General features: G+C 40.2%; 2 protein-coding genes across 3 annotated transcripts in view; one reads left to right on the top strand and one right to left on the bottom strand.

The window, feature by feature from the left end:
- Nucleotides 1-887: 887 nt before the first annotated feature.
- Nucleotides 888-18,341, top strand: coro6 (coronin 6). Its single transcript, XM_050040626.1, has 11 exons — nucleotides 888-1,028; nucleotides 5,232-5,431; nucleotides 11,002-11,124; nucleotides 14,642-14,771; nucleotides 14,895-15,073; nucleotides 15,341-15,460; nucleotides 15,575-15,679; nucleotides 15,790-15,935; nucleotides 16,541-16,598; nucleotides 17,064-17,291; nucleotides 17,781-18,341. Exons 2-11 carry the CDS (start codon nucleotides 5,234-5,236, stop codon nucleotides 17,901-17,903), a joined length of 1,410 nt encoding a protein of 469 aa, XP_049896583.1. The 5' UTR covers nucleotides 888-1,028; nucleotides 5,232-5,233; the 3' UTR covers nucleotides 17,904-18,341.
- A 150-nt stretch (nucleotides 18,342-18,491) lies between these two features.
- Nucleotides 18,492-21,833, bottom strand: part of LOC126387880 (von Willebrand factor A domain-containing protein 7-like) — a 15,003-nt gene continuing 11,661 nt past the window's right edge. For both annotated transcript variants that reach the window (XM_050040624.1, XM_050040623.1), the window contains exons 12-16: nucleotides 21,253-21,402; nucleotides 20,933-21,025; nucleotides 20,579-20,850; nucleotides 20,210-20,497; nucleotides 18,492-19,972 (exon numbers count right to left, since the gene is read on the bottom strand). In XM_050040624.1, coding sequence (XP_049896581.1) covers nucleotides 19,565-19,972; nucleotides 20,210-20,497; nucleotides 20,579-20,850; nucleotides 20,933-21,025; nucleotides 21,253-21,402 — 1,211 coding nt within the window. In that variant the 3' untranslated portion in view covers nucleotides 18,492-19,564. The remainder of the gene's footprint in view (nucleotides 19,973-20,209; nucleotides 20,498-20,578; nucleotides 20,851-20,932; nucleotides 21,026-21,252; nucleotides 21,403-21,833) is intronic.

Genomic DNA, 21,833 nt, shown 5'->3' on the forward strand with positions numbered 1-21,833 from the left:
GATGCTATTTGTGCCTTTTTGAGGGTCTACATAAAAAAAAAGTACTATTTTTGATGAGTTCTTGGAACAATTTATGTGTGCGTCTGTTTCATTTATGATTATTATAACTTCTTGTTTTGTCTGTTATATCTCATGTTTAGGAGAGAAATACTATTTGTACCAGAATAGATCTGAAATTCTTGAGGGGAGGTTTTCACCATAACACCATAATAATGCAGTTATAAGACTTTATATAACTCTTTATAAATGTTTTTAATCGTGTACAGCAAGTTTTATATATAAAGTTACCTACAAAGATTATACAGTGGTTATTAAAGCCATTTCAAGTCTTTATTTCCAACTTCACATTTTAATTAAAGTGGACAATGGCACCATCACACCAAGCTCAGTAGCCAGGGCAGAGAGACTGGGGTCATGTTGGGCAGCCTCCCAGTACAGGCGTGCAGGGTGTTGCTGTAAGTGAACAGGTGAGCTCAGCCAAGCTATACATGATGAATAAAAGTTGCCAGCTGCCATCCCAGCTCAAGACTTTATATGCACACATGTTTTTTTAATCAATTATAAACAGTATGTTACCTGATGTCATTCAACAGATGACTAGCATGACACCTGACAGTCTGCTGTGTCACCTGTTTTATATCCACTGTGCTTAAAGTCTGAATTCTTCTATCAGAGCCCACCAGCTATGACACTGACCCCCGGGGACGCGCTGGCCCCCTGCACCCGGCGCGCGTCACGTTTCCCCGTCCTGACAGAGCCTGTTCGAAAATAGACGGCACCCACCCTACACCCACCCACCCACACCCTCCTCTCTCCCTGCTCTGCCCCGGTACTCTCCCCTCTCTCTTTCCCTGCCGAGGAGCGTCACGCAGTTGTCCGGTGCGTCTCCTCAGCAACTCCAGGAAAGCGGATCGCAGGGGATATCATTCAAAGGAATAAAGGCAGCAGAAGGTGGAGGAGGAGGAGTAGACTACACAACACCAACCGTCAGAGTTGTCCAGGGAAGAGGGGTCTCCCCAAAACCTGAGGTGAGCTGGACTATCTTTCCCTAATATGTGTGTCAGTGTCGGTGCTGCAGTGGGGTGAGAGGTGCGTCAGCTTCTTTACTGCACTGCTGGAGAGGACCGAGCGCGTCCCCACCTTTGGAAATCAAAAAGACACAGTCGGTACATTGTGACTGTGCACTTTACTCCCCCTGTGGACGACGGAGCTGATCTTGAGTCGTGCATGGCAGCTGTGGGCTACTTTAAGGAGCACGTTGTACATAACTAACCTCCCCCCTCTCCCTCCTCTCTCCTCTCTCTTTCCCTCTTTCCCTCACACCTCCTGCGCCCCTGACAGTATGTCCCCGTGTTTATGCGTGTTTGTTTCGGCTGTGTTTTAAATTTACGGTCCGGTTCATTAGCGACAAAGCGCCACAGAGTGCCTTCATTCTGGGACTATTTAGGAGCAGGCTGGCGGGTGGGAGGAGCGGCCGGCCCGGGTGGGACAGTGCAGTTTGTCATGTCTATATTAGGAAAGTGGCAGTGTCATTCTTTCGCTCTGTGCCGACTCTCCAGAGCCGTGCCGTGCGCGACAGAGGAGGGCTATCTCATTAACCTGAGGCAGAATTAAAGGAGCATGCCGGAGGTTTTCCCCTTCTAATTTACTATAAATTCCAACTCATATTTGTGCCACAGGTTTTCCAAAGTTTTTAGATTGGTGAATAATTAAATCTCACCCCATTTCAATCAGGCAGACTGCTGCTTTTAAGCCAAGGAACCAGTTTTGTGTGAGTGGAAGCTCTCTTTAGGTTGTGATCAAGTGTTATGAGCCTTATATCTTTAATTTAATGTTAGTTTTTTGACTTTTTAAAGCCCCTTCTCTTAACAGGGTGTCTGTATGTCTTTTAAAAGACTTGAATTGTTTAGTTATTGGGCCTAATACTGTCTTCTACTTGCAGTTACCTGTTGGCAAAATTTAGATTAACTTAACTCACTCTAGTGACCATGTCCCTACATAAAACCTGCTTCTGCATGGGACCACATATTACCTTTATACTTACCTGTAATGCTTGGGTAAGGAGAAGATTATTTGTCCAAAAATGTGTCTTGAATTTTAAAAAAATCTATCTTGAAATAGTCTTAAAAACCATTGCATTTAAGTATCTGATGCATGTATAAACCCTGTCGAAACAAACCCCAATTAAGACATTTTCAATTTCAAATCAAATGATGAGGCATGCACAGCAAAAACAAAAAGCTTAAAATAAATAAAGATTGATAAAACAAGGGTAGTAGCTTTATGTGGGGGGAAAGGCGCACAATTTAAATACTATTGCTTCAAGTCTCTGACACAGAATCAATAAATAATATATATACAAATAGGCTATGTATAATATTTTGCTCGCCCTGAAATGCCCCACAGCTGGCCCGACTGAAGTGGTGGCTGGAATGTAAATCTCTTGATAACAGAGAGCTTCCAGGAAAGAAACGAGAGCTTCTGTCCTCTCATCAGTCTGGTCGAGTCATGTATTCCACAGTCTGTGGGTTTAGTTTGAGGATAAATGTTGAATATTCTCATGTGGTATTCAGATATCTTCAGTGATGAGAGCAGGATTTGGGTTATTTTCTGTTCACCTTGTCGCAAGTTGACAAATCTGCAGAAAAAAAGAACCAGCCTTTGGCCTCAGTTGTTGCTCCTTGTGGTTTTATTTTAATCGTGAAGAGGCAGACAGTTTGAGTTTATGATCCTCCGCTAAACAAGAGGGAGAACTCTGCTGCATTTATCAGACGTCTGCAGGGACTGATGCAGGCCTATTTCTAGATTTAGGTTTGTGGTTTATGTAAGCCAGTGCAGTCAGGGACTGTATGCTAGATAAGTTTTAAACTACACATTCACATAGGAGTTATATCATGTGGGTGATTGAACGCAACTGCTGTGCTGTGTGTTGACCTTGTATCCGTCACATATTAGGTTCTCTCTGTGCTTTTATCTGCTCTGTGTGTCTTAGCGTTGGTCTTTGATGTTTGGTTGTCACATAGTCTTTGGTGGGACAATCAACTATTAATATCTGCACTGATGGCAGGCACTGTTATAGAATATCTCCTGTGTTTTGGGGGATTACCGTCCCTCTGGCCGGGTGCCTGTGACCGCCGCAGTCAAACATATTACAGAGTTTATTATTCAGAAGAAAGCAGAAGGTTATTTAAACCTCCTGAAAACCTGGCTTCAATTTAACATTTTCCTCACCACATAAAATATTCAAGATTGAAAAAACATATTTAGGCATTATTTGTTAAGAGTTAAACACTAAAATTTAAGCTAATGAGGACTGTGTGGGTGTGATTTGATCAGATCTGATTGACAATGACAGTAAAAACCCACCAGCTGTTGTAGGATTCTGACTGAAATGATGCTAAATCCTGATTGGTGCATGGAAGTATGTGAAATCACATTTTTCTAACTGATTGCCGCCCACTTAAACTAGTGACAAGAACAATAATTTAAAAAAAGAAGAAAGAAAGAAAGAAATACACAAACCTCTTGAGTAGTTTGACAGAAATCAGTGTGTTCATCTTGAACCTATTGCTTATAGTGAGAAAGTGATTAAAAAAAAAAAAAAAAAAAAAGGTTTTTGGAGCCTTTAAAATGTATTGATGGATACGCCGGATGGCAAAGGTGCGATCAAGTCCTTTTTTTGCAAGTCTCAAGTCCTTGCACTCAAGTCCCAAGTCAAGACAGTCAAGTCCCACGTCCTTAACTTTAAGTTCTGAGTCCTAAAACAAGTCGTAATGCGCTCTTCACCAGATGAAATGCCATTTTAACAACAAAACGTAAGGAAGTTGTTGTATCTCTGTCTGTACGGGATGCAATGAAGTTTGGTATCATTTTTTACAACTGGCACTCAGTAAGCCGACAATAGTTCTTCATGGTTCTCTCCTGCAATGTGATGTTTCTGCTGAATTGGTTCAAACAAAGTAGGTGATGTGGGGAATTAGGTGTCGAATGAATAGCATTCATGTTAGTTGACTCAGGAAATGAAGGTAAATGAATGTGATTGGTGGCACACTTTTTAAATAACATTCTTTTAAATCTTTGGGCTTTGGGGAAGTATTTTCAAGTCAAAAGGCCAAGTGAAGTCCAGAGTCATTGGTGTGCAAGTCAATTTGCAAGTCTCCCTTTTTTTTCCCCGGCAATATCTTTATTAATTTTCAAATACCTTATAAGAACTGGGAAGCAACTGTGTTCTCATCTGGAAGAATGTCGAACGCACACAGATTATTGCCCAACAACAAAATAAAGTCTTTCCTCACATGTCAGACATTTTAAAGATTACAAAATGCAAACAACAATAAAAATAATAAATTACACGCAATAAAATAAAAGAGGTTTGCTTTCATTGTTTGTACCTTGTATCAAACTCAAAGACATAGTTCACATGAAACATACCAGTACAATCAAGTATTAATAGGAGTTCATTCAGGAAGCTGCAGAGGACATCTACATTTACAACTCGCCCGCCACGTTTATCACAATGCTTAAATCAACATTCTCCATATATTGTAAGAAATGATTTAAAAGAGTGATTGTTTCCCTTTAATGATGTATGTCATCTTTTCCAGAGGCAGAGTTGCAAATCTTTTTTGATTTTGTTAAGTTGAGTCTAAAGTCATAAAATATGTGACTCGAGTCTGATCCAAGTCATGTGACTCGAGTAAACACCTCTGCTGGACAGCTGAAGCCTTTATCAGTGTAACACTCTTTGCACAGTGAATATAATTATGAGTGAAGCAGAAAGCAAAGGAACAAATTCACTCCTTGCTAGCATCGCATAAAATCTTGTATCTCTTTTATGTGACTTTGAATTTGAATTAAACACCAAAGGTGAGTGAACTGCCCTGTAAATTTTCAAAATAAAAGCACTACAGAGTCATAGGTTTATCCTCACCCTTCAGCAAAGAGCTGCTCACAGCAGCACATTAAGTGTGAGTTACTGTTTAACAACATTTATAACAGCCTGCCTCAAAGACAGTGGTAGCTTAAGCACTGCAGAGGGAGACAGGAAGCATTAAACACTAGGCACAGACTGCAGAGAGGGCAGTATGTGATAACAAGCTCTTCTGTGGTCTTTAATCAGTCCTGTTTGGTTGAGATCTGATCAAACTCTTTTGCTGAAAGTCTGCTGATTTTCTACTTATATTTGGTTTCTACCATCCTTATATCCTTTCATCTTCCTCCACTCGTCTCAGCTATGAGTCGCAGCATTGTGCGGCAGAGCAAGTTTCGCCACGTCTTTGGCCAGACGGTCAAGGCTGAGCAGGGTTACGATGACATCCGTGTCTCCAAGGTGACTTGGGACAGCTCCTTCTGCGCTGTCAACCCAAAGTTCCTGGCGGTGATCGTTGAATCCAGCGGAGGAGGAGCGATCCTGGTCCTGCCCCTCTCTAAGGTCAGTGGGGTCAAAGGGGGAAATATTTCTGGGCTGCAGGAAGTGTCTACGAGTTCAGTGTTAATGTAAAATCTGCACCTTTTAAGTTAAGGTTTTTACATGATGCAATTGGCAGTGCATGTGCTCGCTGTATTTACTGTAAATGAATCCTTACCTTTGACTGGACTGTATGTAGTTTTTGTTTTGATTATTCCATGTGCTCGACAGACAAGAATATTGGTGCTCCAGTAAAGGAAATGTGTCTCATACCAGAGGAGAACATCATAAAATAAAATAAAAATATGAACCTATTTTGTTGCAGAGTGAATATGGATACGATTGCAAATAAAATTGTGCTAGATTGAAAATATCTCAGCTAATAGTGGATGGATTGATATTCAGTTTCATGCAGACTTTTATGGTCCCCATAGGATGAATCTTATGGACTATGACCCTATGACTTTCCCTCTGGTGCTATCATCCAGTAAAACATTTATTTCGTCACAAAATCATCTTTGCAGAACTACTTTACTGCTACTTACTGCTAATTAGCGAAAGCCTGCTAACATGCCAACCTGGGATAGTGAGCATGGTAAACATTATACCTGCTAAACATCAGCATGTTAGCATTGCCAATGTGAGAATGTTAGCATGCTAATTTAGCTCAGCATCACTGTGGCTCAGTACAGCCTCACAGAGTCATGTCTGTGGACTTATTGTTTCACCGCTGGCCAATGCCAACAGTTGAAGGTCACCACGGACGACTGAATGAAACAAATAATCCTCTCATTCCATAAATTCAGGCTACAAGCTGTTCCTGCCTGTGAAACAGATTTGTGTGTTTAAGTTTTTGATTGTGGATGCTGCGAACAGATAGTAATTTCCAAATTGTGTTTTTATGATGTGTTTGTCAGTATATTGAAAGAAAACTTAAATTCTCTTAATCAACCTCCTGGGTCGCCCATCTCCGGTGCTGTCAGCGGGAGTTGTTTTTGTCGTACAAATGTCAGGGGAAACAAGAAGGACGAATGAAGAATAAGAGAAGGAAAACTTTACAGGGAGAGAGGAAGATAGTTTGCTTTTTTCCCCCTAAAGGGACAGCCTGTAAACCTTAGTATGTCAGTGTTTATGAAATTACTTTATCGCTTAGTTCATTAAGGTCACACAAGGCAGTGCCATGTTGAAATCAGTGCGGCCACTTCAGTTCCAGATCTTTGTAAGTCTTTGTAGGTCTGTTAAAGTTCCAAAGTGAGCTAACAAGGATGAATGTGTGATATCCACCTAATAAATAAGAGGCAGTAAGGAGGGTGAGCTGATCTTATAGGTAGAAAAACAATTACATGACATTTTATGGTATAGTGTATTTTTCCAAACACCATCCACCTACACTCATTTGTCAGTATTGTCCGGATGTGGCATCAGACTCCATGACTAAGCTTTAGTCCGGCAGCAGCTGAGCATCCTGTAATGCCCGGACAGGATCAATGTTGCATGACATAATCAGCTGGCTGTACTGGGGAGTTCAAAGAAAAGGACTTCTGCAGGCAGCTCTGTACTGAGGTCAAATAAATCCTGTAACCGCAGATGTTTGAAATACAAAGAGAAAGATATCTGATCCTCCTATAATATATATGTAATTCTTAAGTTCACAGGAGGCTGGTTTTCAAAGCTGATCAGTGCTGAGTCATGGTATCAGCAATGCAATGATTAATTTACTGTGATGCTTTATTTAAGTATGTTATCATTCTAATAGCAGAAGATTTAATATTCACTTCTAGCTGTCATGTCGGGGAAGCCTTGGAAAGGATGCCATGATTGCTGAAACAGAAATAACACGACAGGAAAAGCAACAGATCAGACTTTTAAAGAGGTGATGCTTGAGTGTGGCACGGAGCCTCGTGATGATAACAGCATCGCCTTAAAATAAACGATGCGCATCAGAAAGACAAAACTAAGCTTGTGTCAATGTTTTGATGTGGAGGGAGATAATACTTCAGTCCAGTATCATGTTGACATGCTACTCTAGTGATCCTATCTAATTATAATGTATTGGTATTGTTTATCACATTTTATGCATTTAAAGGCTACAATAGCTGAGGTGTAGTTTGATAAGATTTTTAGTTGTTACATGTTCAAAAACACAATTTATTTTTATGGGTGTAATCGACCAAGTCTGCAGCAATTTACTAAACCTAAATGGGGAAATTTTAGTTGCCCTGTGAGATGCCTGCACTCAGGAGATTGAGCCAGGCTGTCAACATTAACTGCCAATCACAGTCCAGCATTACGAGAACTGAGACGTTAATTGACTTTTTTTTTTTTTTAAATTATGCAATTTTTTCAAAAGTAGTCAAAAAAAATTGGTGTTTTTAAACAACTTTGGCACACATGAGATCAATGGTAGTATCATTATTAGAACATAAAGAGCAGAGTGAACAATTTCTCACTTTTTGAGATAAATAATTTAGAAAATTTCGTGGCTGTAACGAGGTCATCACTGCTGAGATTCATCAGCATGTCAGCAGTGATAATTAGTTACAAAGCTTTCTGGAGACACGGGGAAATGGATGTGATTATATACTGGAGTCATGGTGAACAGACAAGCTATTAATACACACCAACATGCTCTCCGTCCTCCATCACCCCCCTCTCTGGGTCCCCAACGAGCCACAAGAAAAACTCCCCTTTCAACGCCTCGTCGCTGAGCTATAAATACACCTCTCTTGGGGTGTGTGTTGTATGTGTGCGGAGGGAGTGATATCTGAAAAGTTGATACACATGTTCACACGATAGGAACAGAGAAACGTGGAACAGCTTGGATGTGACATCACGATTTTATTAGGCGTCATATTAAAAAATGTTTTTGGCTGTTTCCTGAGAGTCCACCATGATGCTGCAAGTTTGTTTTGGAAAGGTTTTAGTTACATGTTGAAGGTTTTGATTACCACAGGTCTTGTTTACAAAACCAGGGCAGCGCTAACTATCAGCGTTGGCCTTACATTATTTCCTGATCCTGCAGCCTCTCTAATAGGGGCCAATGTCAACATGCATTTTTTAACAATTTAAGTTACACTGTTCTCACATGTTGCATATTCCCAAATCACAAACCTGCCATGTGAAGTCTGCTGGGGGCAACAGGTGGGGGATCAGTACGAGTTAGACAGCAATCTTTGCCCCGCTGACAGGATCAATCCTTGGTTGTTTCAATAGAATTTAAACAGCTCTATTTCAGCTTACTGTTTGGACCAATAATGTCCCCACAAGGTCAATTTTTCCATCATATCACATGATCTTCATCAGCAGATGGAGTTTGCCGAGCATTTATGGCATCGTAGAATTTTTTTCTTGAGCACTTTAAGGACTTTTCGTCTATGTCTGCTTTAAACATTTGTGGAAATCATAGTTGAGAAAACACTCTCATCACAGATTCACCTGGACAAGAAGTCTTGGAAATTGTCCCAAAAAGAAAAGAAAAAGAAATTCAAACATGTACAGTTCCTGAATGACAATGAACAAACTCCATCCACTGTGGAAGATGTGTGATATGATCAAAAGCTGGGAAACAGCTACCAAATGGATGTAGTTTGTATAGATGAGTGAGTGAACTGTTATATGTATCAATTCGACCACCCAGCTGGCTGCCAACGTAGATTGACACTGACATTTGGTTGAATTAAAGTTGTGACTTCAGGTGACAAAAAGTCAATGTCAGGACAGGGTCTAATGCCAACGTCAATTTGATACTGACGACAGATGACGCTGATATTTTGTAGGTTTTAAGTTGTTTTCTTAAAGAGCCAGTGTGTAATATTTGGCATGGTTTATTGTCAAATCTGAATCTGAATCTGAATCTTCTACCCATTAATATGTTTATATAAGTGTATAATCGTTATAAAATAAAATTCGTTTNGATGGTAGCAGTAGCACCGAATCCCATTCTGTGCAGCAAAATGGGAGCGAAGGATTCAGCCTCTCTTCTTGCCCGCTCAGTGTGCTCCGGCTCTCATCTGTATGCTCCGGCTCAAACAGGTATGGCTCTGGATCTGTGTCCGCTACAAGAAACTCTTCAAAATTGCGTTCAAAGTCGTCCATTGCAGCTACTATAGTCCGGAGATATTGCTAGGCTAAATAAACAGCTGAGCTCTGTTTACAGGCTACGCTGTCAGTGTGCAGGCTGGAGATTGGTGGAGCAGAGAGGGAAGGGGGTCCCCGCTAGGTAGTGTAAACGAGTATGTGTGTATGAAGTGTGTGTGTTGCTAGAAGAGTCAGAGTTTGGGACGGAGTCTTTTACCCCCTGGAGTGTTACCGGAGTTTTTGGAGTGCTCAAATAAACTGGCCTTTTTCCCAAACGCTCCTCTGGTCTCCTGCTCGTGAGGGATTCGTTACAATATCGTAACATGGTTTAGATTTCTAAATAAATATTCACCTCGTCGCTAGATAGACCTACTCCTGAAAAACTCGTGTCTGCGCAAGGCTTTTTGTCCCTACAAGGCCACCGTCATTTACCCGACGGGAGGGGTGAGCGAGTGAGCCCTGCAATCTAGAATTTGACCCCTGTTTTCAACCCATTTTACACACTGGCCCTTTAAGTAACCAAAATCAAACATCTTACAAACATCTCATGCCAACGTTATCTTCTACTCGTAAGGTATGGAGAACAAAACCCATTGTCTGAAAAACGTCATAATGTTAATATCTACACAACGTAAAATTCTGATGTCATTAGACTTTTTAAAGTATCGTCAATTGATTTTCACTCCAACCAAAATTTATCATCTTTTTTATGTCATAATGGGCAACTAAATTGCCAGTATCCATATAAGTACTCTGAATGGGTGGAGTTTAAACTAAAAGGGGGTGTGGTTTAATTGGAAATGGGTGGGACCTGACTTGAATAAAAATAAACTGATCAGAAGTTGCTATATTTCTTATTTATCGACCGATTGATCGACCTTCACATCATTTTGTATCACAATAGATTGAACACAGGTACCCAAAAGAGGATTTTTCTTCATCACAAGTATGAATATTTACCCACTTTACTCGGACGATACTCTTACTCGTAAAAAGTACATTACCTGCACCAGATACTCTGTTTCATCCATGTATTCAGCTCAATCCTTCTAGTCTGGAACTGTTTCACATTGGCAAGAGAAGAGAGAACTCCTGCACACTGTCCTATTACGTCCAATAAACTTTGTTGGAGATACAATGTTTCACCCCTTAAAAGGTCTAAGGACTGAAACGTTGTATCTCCAATAAAGTTTATTACAACAGCGCAGCGTGCGGGAGTTCTCCCTTCCCTCGCTAATGGATATTTTCTCCTCTTGTCTAGAAGGAATTAAAGGTGTGCATGAGCCTTAACAGTCAGCTGTTTCACATTGACGTAACGTAACTGAAATGCTGTTACATGTAACTTTAGAAGTCCAAATAACCCCTCACTTTAAGCCTGGTTTGTCCCACATCTGTTTAAGTTTTTGATTTGTGAATCACCAAATCAATACTTACTACTTTTACTACTTAATACTTAGACTTTTGTAAACACGCTGTCCTAACTTAGTTGTGTGTGTCACTGTTGCTGTGTTATGCAGTCAGGTCGGGTGGATAAGAACTACCCGCTGGTGAACGGCCACTCTGGACCTGTCCTCGATATCGACTGGTGTCCTCATGACGACAACATCCTGGCCAGCTGCTCGGAGGACTGTACTGCAATGGTAATGACAGTGCGTGTGTGTGTTTGTGTGTGTCAAGAAGTTCTGAGTGGGAGAGAGAAGTTGCAAATACATGTGGAGGAGTTTGTTGTTCGGTGACTCAGACAACAGCCACAGAGGTCAGTGCAGGCTGGGTTTGTCACGTCTGCCTGCCCGTTAAATGAGTGAAGTGACTCAGTAAAGGCATCAGTGTGTCTACCTGTCTGACTGTCCACCCACCTGTTCCGTCTCTTCTCTGTCTTCATAAGTCTGCTCGTCATATTTGGTCCTTCACAAGTTGGTCAGAGTCAGTCGGAGGATAAAAGCACTTATAATTTGTCAGCGTGTGTGTGTGTGTGTGTCGGGGGGTTTCAGCATGGTGGGATTTATGAAGTGCTTTGATTTGTGTTGATATGCATTCAGCGTCCTTTCATCAAGAGGCTCAGCATGCAGGATATGTACACACAGGAAGTAGAGAACAGCTTGAGTCACCACCATCAATCTATGGTGATTATGTTCGGCTCTACCTGCTGTTAATCACCTCACACCTACAGGAAATTATAATCATGTCACCTTGCAAACTGTGTTGTGACATCCACGTCTGCTTGCCTTTAACTTAATTACAAGTTCTGACAATCTAAAGATACACAATGCAGGATTTTCTCTAAAAACAATGTATAGACTTGTACAACAATCCCTCTCAATCATCAATTATGACTTACTGTAAGTGTGTGGTGGTTTATTTTTGGCTTTTTGGTTTATTTTCTGTGTTGGGCACGTTTATGGGTGTGTAGCCCCGCAGTGCTCAGGTGAGTTGTTACTGCGTTTTGGACTGAGGACTGAAAATAGAAGCTCTAGACCTGGTTGGTACACATTGCAGGGATCTGTGATCCTGTAGCTCATAACTGCGTTCAGTCAGCAGGGGTCACTGTGAGACTTGGATAGCACAAGATGAATAAACAGATACAATTTACCTATGTATTCATAACAAATGGTGCTGAATATCAAGTTAATGGACTGTAAACTCCCCTTACAGCATCTAGGACTTAGGATTTAGAATCCTCCTTTAATTCCCTGTTTTTATAAAAAAAAAAAAACGCTTCCTGCCATTGTAAACATTATAAATATAGTTTTGTCATATTCATATTGTTTAGAAGTAAATAACATTATCGGAGAAACTGTCGTGACAGTACTGAGTAAGGACATGAAGCAGGAGAAGAGAATCAGGTTGAGTGTCTGAGACGTAACTGAGTGATGAGCTGCTCCACTGACACAGATAATGACACATAACTGTGACACATCCAAGGGTAACTTTTTAGCGATCTAGATTAGGGCTTCGGCTAAAAATAATTTTCTTGATTAATTGATTAACTAATGAGCTGTTTCATTGATAAAATGTCCATCACAATTTCCCAGAGTCTTCTTTTGTCTGATCAACAGTTCAAAACACAAAGATACTCAGTTTGCAATATCTGATATATTCTTTTTACTTCTATCAATGGTAGCAAATCTAGGAAATAAAAAGCTGCATATGTGAAAAATATAATTAATATGTTGCATTTTACGATAACGTTGTACCTTCTTCTTAGTTACTCCATTATTGGATATTGAAATCAGGTGTTTTAGGACTCAGAACTCAAATCTGTCTAGCTTTACATGCTTAACTTTGTTTCCACATTACATTGCTTTGTGTGTGTGCGCAAATGTGCAGTGTGTCGAGCATGTCAGCATGTGTCCATTATAACATTTTTTTTTGTTTATACTATGACAACATGTCTGTTGACTCAGCATGTATCTGAGCATCAGCACAGTTGTCACCGAGGACAGATTCGCCCACACTTGTTCACGACGACATCGCAGGAATCTTTGTTGGATCACATGATTGAATTGCTGCTTCTCCTATGGCAACAGCTGCTGGGATGCTGTTCGAGGGTTGTGTGTTTGCCTTTGTGTGTGTGTGTGTGTGTGCGCTTTGTTTATGTGTCCAGCACACAGACGGACAGTTGCAGCTGTCTAGTCTTGGCAGCGGAGCAGAGAGGCCATAACTGTGATGTCATTCTCTTCAGTTCACAGAGACGGATCATTGTGTCATCTGAAAAGGCTCATTAGAGTGTGTGTGTGTGTGTGTGTGTGTGTGTGTGTCTTCTTGAGCATATGTGATCAACTAATCATCTACTGTGTGTAATTAAAAGGTGACACTTCAAACTGCTGAAAAAATGTACTGACATTAATGAGCAAAGTTTTGTTGATTACAGTTATATATAAATACTATAACAAGTGGTGTCATTTTAAAGGGCGATTCTGATATTTCTTAGACCCAATATTCAGGCAAAAAATAAAGGGACTTCCTCCACCAGAAATGTATCCCTCACTGTTGTGGAAAGGCTTTGAAACTGCCTTGAGACAAGAAATTTACACAAAATATAAGTGAACAGATAAAAAAAAAATTAAATGAATGTAAAAAAAATAAAATAATAATAATTAGAAAAATGTATTGTTTTTGTGAATTCTCAGGGGGCTTGACTGTGCGGGAGGAATTTGGACTCAGTATTTCTACATTTCTAGCTCGCTAAAAATTATTAGAAAATTAATAGATTGTCAGATCAAAATCTGTTTAAATAGTAAAAATTTAAACATACAGTTTAGGGCTGCAACTGAGATTTTCATTATTATTATTATTATTATTAGTTACAGTTGAACAAACACTTTATTATATTACAATTTTAAACACATATTTCAATTGATTTTTTTAAATTATTTGATTAATTATTTAATACATTTTAATTAATTATTAATATTTTTTAAAGTCTCCCTTTTGAAAATAAGTAAAACAAAGGTAAAAATTCCTCCTCCAATTAATTCTTTTCAAAACTGTAGCTTAGCAAATGTAAACAGTGTAATAACTGTTGATTTCATATATGGTATACTGACCACTGCAACCCTCATGCCATTGCATTTTTGCCACACGCCACCTCTTTGTATAATTATGAATTAGGGTTGATCACATTTTAAGAGCAAAAGCCTCAGTAAGCAGCCTACTGGAGATGCACACAGCTGTGGACTTCAGTAGGTGTCATCGGTCGTCACCTTGACAATAAAGCAACAGAAATGTATCTCTGTAACAGTCACTGCTGGTAATTTATGAACCAATTAGAATTACTGAGCAGTAAATTTGTGCTGAGTATAATGGGAAAATGAAAGATGTGGGCCTTCACCACTATCCTCTGTGTCCTCTGTGGTGTGAGAGTTTGTAGAGCAGAGGTGTAAAGTAAGCAGGTGGAAATGCTGCACTCTGTTATAATATGTAATTATAGTAACTTTCATCTGTTTTATTTTCTCTCTAAGGTGCATGCGTACATCTTCTGGTCATATTGGTATAAAGGAGAAGGTCAAACACTAGGGTTAAATGGGTTAAATGGCTCACACTTCATGTAGGCTACCAATTTACAGTATTTTACAACACAGCGATTCCTGGACACATCACATTTGTTGTGTAACATCAGACAGAGAATCTTGATTTTCCTTCATCCCTCCTCTCCAGGTGTGGCAGATCCCAGATCACTCACTGACCCGCCCCATCTCCGACCCCGTTGTGGTGTTGGAGGGACACTCCAAACGTGTCGGCATCGTCACCTGGCACCCAACCGCACGCAACGTACTACTCACTGCGGGTAGGACACCCACACACACCCATAGGCCTACTTGTTTCCTTGATAGTCTTATAATCTTTTGACTTTATGTAACATTGGTGACTGTGAGCACATTCAAATGTTCATCTTTCGCTCTAAACCCAGGCACTGATAACCTCATTATAATTTGGAACGTGGGGACGGGGGAGCCCATCATCTCCATGGACGACCACCCAGACCTAATCTACAGCATCGCCTGGAACCGAAACGGCAGCTTGTTTTGCACCACCTGCAAGGACAGGCGTCTGCGTGTCTGCGACCCCCGCAAGAGGGAGGTGGTTGCGGTAAGTGTGTATGAAATACTAATAAATGCGTTCCGTACAGTATGATTCATTCTAATAGAATAACACCACTGTCTAATATATTATTGCTGAATGATGCCTTTGATATAAAAAACACAGCTTTAATATTGTACATCATCAGATTAACTATTCAGTGGTTATGTACAGGCCACTAATGTTGAGGTCCGCATGCACAACTCCTATAAACACCTAAAAGGTTAAAAAAAAAATAGCTCTTGTCGTGATGTCTGCCCCTGCACTGACCAACAGGAACGTCTGGCTCCACATGAGGGGATCCGGCCAATGAGAGCCATCTTCACCAGAGACGGAAACATCTTCACCACAGGATTCACCAGAATGAGCCAGAGAGAGCTCGGACTCTGGGACCCAGTAACAATTCTCATATACTGTCCATGCATATCACAAGGCCCAGAAATATACATGTCTTTATATGCACGTTCAGTACAAACTGTAGGCTTTCTTCATTGTTTTTAATCTCCACAGACAAATTTTGAGGAGCCCATTGCACTGTTGGAGCTGGACACAAGTAACGGAGTGTTGTTACCGTATTACGATGCAGACGCAAACATGGTCTACCTCTGTGGAAAGGTACACTTTATTAGTCTGTAAATTATAGTATGTACACTATGTACCTCAATAATCACAGTATCATGTTTCATATGTCACATGTTTTATATGTGTGTTTTCTGTATGTGTAGGGGGACAGCAGTATCCGTTACTTCGAGATCACAGATGAGCCGCCATACGTCCACTACCTCAGCACCTTCAGCAGTAAGGAGCCCCAGAGAGGGATGGGCTTCATGCCCAAAAGAGGTGTGGACGTGACCAAATGTGAGATCGCCAGGTAAGATACTGATCATAGAATACATTACCCAAGATTACAGCTTACAGAATTATTTCATGAAATGAGACTGATGGGATGTGAAGCCTGCAGATGTTTCATGAGACTGAGTGCCGACCATCTGTCCTCTTAACAGCTATCTGTTGTTATAAATAATTGGAGTCCGACTTTACTTTATTGTTGTGGAACTCAGTATTAGTCTATGCACATCACATAAGTAAAATATAAAAGTATAAAAATATATAAGTATAAAATAAGTAACCAAAGTATATCGGTATGAGATTCCTAAGCTTTCACATTGACATAGTTTTATGTAGCCTACATTCTCAAATAGCATCAGCAAAAATTCCTGAAATTCAAGCATTGCTTTTTTCCACCCCCAGACTTTCAGTGGCCCTGTCTTGTCACCCCTATGAAAGATTTCTGGGTGTGCCATTTATTAGATTCCTTACCCTCGTTCTCCAATCATTACTGAACCCTGACCTCTGATCTTAGAGTGCTCAAGATCATCTCATGCTTTGCACTTACAAATGTAAACTGATACTGTCATGTGTAGCAAAGGCACAACTGATGGAGTCTCTTTCCTCTGTCTCATCTTGACCTCTTAGGTTATTCAAGCTCCTTGACAAGAAGTGTGAGCCCATCTCGATGACAGTACCCAGAAAAGTAAGCCTGATCACACTCTACAAGCATTTGACTTTGACAGTGGTGGGAAGCTACCAAGTGCATTTACTCAGTGCTGTACTCAAGTGCAATTCTAAAAGGTTTTGTTTTGTTTTGTTTTACTAAATCCCATTTTATGCTACTCATTACTTTAATTCCACCAAATTTCAGAGGGAAATATTGTACATATTGTATTATTGTAATATATTGGACTTTTTAATGATTCTTATTACCACAATGTGCTCTTGAAGTCTTATTTATGTTCCTTTATGTTTTGGTTTCCTTTGGTTCTCTTCTCCTCTCTGCTCTGCTCTCATTTTCTGTACCACTCATCCCTTCAGAAAGACAGACGGAAATAAATGATTTTTATCAACCTGCTTAAACAACCATTGTACAGTGTATTCCAAGACAAAGACAAAACCACCACCAAAGTCTCTATTTTTTCACTCCGCCAACTCTCTTTCGCAGTCGGACCTCTTCCAGGACGACCTGTACCCAGACACGGCGGGGCCCGAGCCCCCCATGGAGGCTGAAGAGTGGCTGGATGGCCGCGACGAAGATCCAATTCTGGTGTCCATGAGGCAGGGCTATGTGCCGCCCAAGAGCCGAGAGCTCAAAGTGGCAAAGAAGAACGTGCTGGACTCCAAACCCACCACTCGACGCAGCATGTCCACTCTGGACACCAACAGTCTGCCGGTAGGTTGTGGCGTGTGTTTTATTACCTGCTCACATAATATATATTCTGTATGTGAACCACTGTTTGTTACACTACATCACATATACAGTATAGTATTATACTCATCTGTGTTCACATTGCAGGCTACCAAAGCTGTGTTGTGCTTTACTGCTGCATTTAATGTGTTGATGCTTGCACATTTTTAAATTTAAAAAGACTTACTTTAGCTTTGCAGCTCATAATCTGAATGTAGCGTTACTTCTGAACGTCTGTGTCTCTGTTTAACATTTCTGTTCATCTCTCCTATTTGTACCTGCCCACAACCTTTTTTTCCCAAAGTTCCCTTCTTTGTTTTGGTTTATTTCTCCTAGTTGTTCGCTGTCCTTGACCTGTTTTTCCTCTCTTTTTTCTTTATCCTTAATTTTCCCCTTCCTGTCACTGTCTTTTTTCCTTTCTTCTTCTTCCTCTGTTTCCCGTTTTCCCCTTCGCTCCACTCTTCTCCCGTCCAGCATGACTTGCTTGAGAGGTTGCTGGAGGAGATTCAGAACCTGAAGGCTACAGTTTTGACTCAGGAGAAGAGAATCTGTGACTTGGAGAATAAGCTTTCCCAGTACACCAATGGCACTGACTGACATGCATGAAACACACTTTTTGAAGAACTGGTCTAAATTTCAGAATAAATATCTATATAACTGTTATAGAAACACGTTTCCCTTGTAATGACAAGGAACCACAAATACTCCATCAGTGCCCCTTGCCCCTTTAAAAGGTACTATTGTGTAAGAATATGAATGTGGACGATGTAAAGTAAAACTGATGGTCCAACAAATTTAAAGAAATTACATCCATATCTAGTGTAATTGTTTTGTGGCCAATTCTTTATAATCCACATTCCAGTTTTAACATAATTTACCTATGGCAAAAATATTTTAATATATTCACACCTATTCAGTGATTTGTAAAGAATGAGAAGAGTACAAAGTGGAGTGAGGGCGCCGTAGGTTAAAAGGGACATGTGCAAGTTGGATTAAATGTCTGGAGAAAGTCAATACTGGCAGAAAAGCACACGTACAAAAAGTAGCAAAAATCAAATGCCACAAAAAACTGGTTTGGTTTTGGTAGAATACATCTACAAACTCCCCAAACTACACAGTGAAAGACACACACATAACCATAAAAGATACACACTCTAAACACACATATTTGTCTCACGCCCCGTGTCAGATGATCACAGACCAGTTTATTCACATAAGTCACTCTGAAAACTTTTCAAAATGTAAATAGTGATTAAAGGAAACAGGAGAAACATTGTTGAACTTGTAGCAAAATGTGAAAAGCAAAGCGTTTTGTGTTCTGTAAAGGATTATACATTAGACACATTATGACGACAATAAAAAAAACTGTTTTTTAAAAATGTCTGCGGCCTCTGTTTGTTGTTACAACGTTTTAAATTTTATTTCTTGATGAGAAATCACCTGCCGTCTATTACATGCGAAGGGTGTCCAGACCCTTCATGTGTGATGGACCAATTGGCATGTATCCACATACAGGTGAAGACTCCAGTTTTGGGACTCCCTTAAAACTTGGTATTTCACCCAGATGGGCGTGGTTTGTAGGATGCAGCAGTGAAAATGAGAAGTTGGTTTTAGTAGCAAACTAAATTGAAGGATATACAAGTATGAAGACATACAGAATAGACTGTTCACGTTTTCCAGTAATCTCTATATGTTGTCTCACACTTATGTACATTGTACAAGTCATTTGAAAATCTGCAAGGAAGTAAAAAATCTAAGTCTATCTTCATAAATTTGTAAGCACAAAAAAATAAAAACGTCATCTTAGTTTAAAGTTAGGGAGATCTCCTTAATCTTGGAGTCAAGGTAAAGTTTGAGTTAATAAACAACTTTTTAGATTACAGTTTTGCAATCTTATTCAAAAAGTGATAAGACGACTCAATGCCAGCCGCGGAGAACGTGCATCAGACACACAGCACAAGTTTTTAGGGAGTCCAACAAGTTTTTCCTCAGGGCAGGATTTCTAATTTTTAGCATTTATCCTGTCTCACAAACTGAAGGCAATACATGGGTGTGCTGCAAACTGTGTTGATAAGAGCATTGAGACTCCACCATGGAGTAAATGCACAGTAAAACCTAGTGAGCTAAACAGCTTTAAGTTGTAGGTTTGCCACTTCAGGTGTCCCCTTTCACAGTACACATGGTCGATTGATTCAATGTTAATATATATTAAAGTATTGATTAATGCAGCTTTAACTATTTGTAACTTTGGCATGGAATCACTGGATGCCAAGTTCTGCCAGCACATAGAGTCCCAACACTACTATGCTTAGACAAAGAAGAGGTGACTGAGTGACTTTGGTGGATGCAGAGAAAGCCTCTGATGAGCTTTCCAGGTAACTGTAGAAACACACGCCCACATTACCCACTCGATCCACAACCCGCAGCTCCATTTCAGGCGAACAGCAAGACGCATTGTAGGAAACCAGAGTTATGTTCTCGTTGCCGGGGGCCAGGCTGGTGGTGATGGTCCCGTTTCCCTTTTTGAGGCTAACATTGTGGACACCCGACCCGTCAGCCCCATCGGTCACCCGGACAAGGAGCTCCCACGTTGCTGAGCTGCAGTTATCAGAGCAGTTGGCCTGCAGGCTGAGCTGCTCACACGTCGGCTGAGTGAAATCAGTCACCTACGAAGATGAAAAAAAACAGTAGGTAAGAGCAGTTTTACACCAGTGAGTTCACCAACAAGAGGCAGAAGGTAACGCTTTATTTTATGGGTCTGTAATATTTTGATAATTCCAGCAGCCAAACACAACTAAGTACATTTACTCTAGTGCCATTATTAAGTAAGTACATTTCCAGGAAACTTTCTAGCAAAGCAAAGAATTGCATTAGCAAATGTGACTCTTCAGTGGGAGTATTACCGAGTTAATGACGGAGAAACGTAGTGCGATGTAGTTAGTATCTTCAGTATCATCAACCTCAATGGTCAGGGTGACATCAGTACCAGACGGGGTGGTAATAGGTGCAGAGATGGTCACTGTACCATTAGCACTCATTCCAGTTTCCAGCATTAAACTGGTTGGAAATGTTGACTGAAAACGTCGGTTGTTGTTGGCTCGGATGGTGACGTTTCCCCCTTTTCCGGTGGTCATCACAGAAAATGGCACAGAGAATGGTTTTGCTGGATCCAAGATGCTTTGTGAATCAGCCTTAATACACAGGGAATGAAGCATTATTTTATAAACTCATGTTTGATATGATGTTTCTCTGACACAGTGATGGGTACTCACAGTAATAGTCAGATTTGAGGCTCTGAAACTGGTGGGTGATTGCCTTTGGAACACTATTGTAGCTCTGGAGCCATTGTTGTTGTCCTGGCCCTTCACCCGCACCATAAACTCCACTGACGGTATCCTGTCAACGTGAACTAAGAAGTTTCCGCTACCCTGTGGCTCCACGACTCCTGTAATCTCCGATGACTCCGACGATTCCACCAAAGCGACTTCTGTCACTGTGGCTGTGTCACTCCCCGATAAAGACACCAACAAGCTACCGTTGACACCTTTAAAGAAAAAGAAAATGAATCATGTCTGACTTGATGATGTTGTGTTACATCAGCATATTCACGTTTTAGTGTCCTTTACCAGCTCTGGGACGTGTGTCAAGAGCATCATATCCTGTAAATGTGCCCTTTGATTCCTCCACAAAGTCAAACAGGAAGTCAAGAGGACTCTGACCTGCAAATAAAAAGTCATCAGGAAAGAAAAAGTAATGTATAGGATGATTTGAGATTTTTAAATTGTTGTAACTTTGATGAAAAGTTAAGGGGGGAAACACACTCTCTGAAATCCAAAATGATGTAATGGCACTGAATGAGGAATGTTCACTCTAAGGTAAGTGATGAGACTAAGACGGCTCTGATGTTTATTTTGTGACCACAATGAATCAGTAAAGGAGGTCTCACCTATCACCTTCAGAGTGTAAGGATCAGTTGACACCATTCTTATACTCCACATTCCAGCTATTTTTTGTAGCTTCACAGTCTTAAAGTTTCCCACTGACTGTGATGAAGTAATCAATGACCTCGTTGAGCTGGTGCTTACCTCAGGTGCACCTTCAAACAGAAAAGAGTAAGCATGCTGGTAGGAGACAGTTACAAGAATAAATTCTGTGACAGACAAACAAATACTATACTATAAAATTATTGAAATACTATTTTAATGGCATACTATACTATGACTGATTATTTTATGACCTGCTATATTGACTTTTTATTGACCTACTATAAAATGACGTTTTTATAACGTCAATTGTAATTTACTACACTTACTTTTTACAACATTTTTTGTGACAAACTATTCTATGACTTTTTAAATGACATTGTAAATGGCTTGCTATACAGTTGCTTATTAATTTGACCATTATATATGAGATTTTTGACATCATACTATACTATGACTTTTTTTTTATCATATTTTGGACGACATACTATACTGTGACTTTGTTTTATCGTATTTTGGACCTCATACTATACTATGACTTTTT

Source organism: Epinephelus moara, chromosome 3 (assembly GCF_006386435.1).
Source record: "Epinephelus moara isolate mb chromosome 3, YSFRI_EMoa_1.0, whole genome shotgun sequence".
Classification (NCBI taxonomy): Eukaryota; Metazoa; Chordata; class Actinopteri; order Perciformes; family Serranidae; genus Epinephelus; species Epinephelus moara.

Coding starts and splice junctions, on each gene's coding strand:
- coro6 (XM_050040626.1), top strand. CDS start 5,234: ATGAGTCGCAGCATTGTGCGGCAGAGCAAGTTTCGCCACGTCTTTGGC. Junction 14,772..14,894: donor CAACGTACTACTCACTGCGG/GTAGGACACCCA, acceptor CTCTAAACCCAG/GCACTGATAACCTCATTATA. Junction 16,599..17,063: donor CGATGACAGTACCCAGAAAA/GTAAGCCTGATC, acceptor TCTCTTTCGCAG/TCGGACCTCTTCCAGGACGA.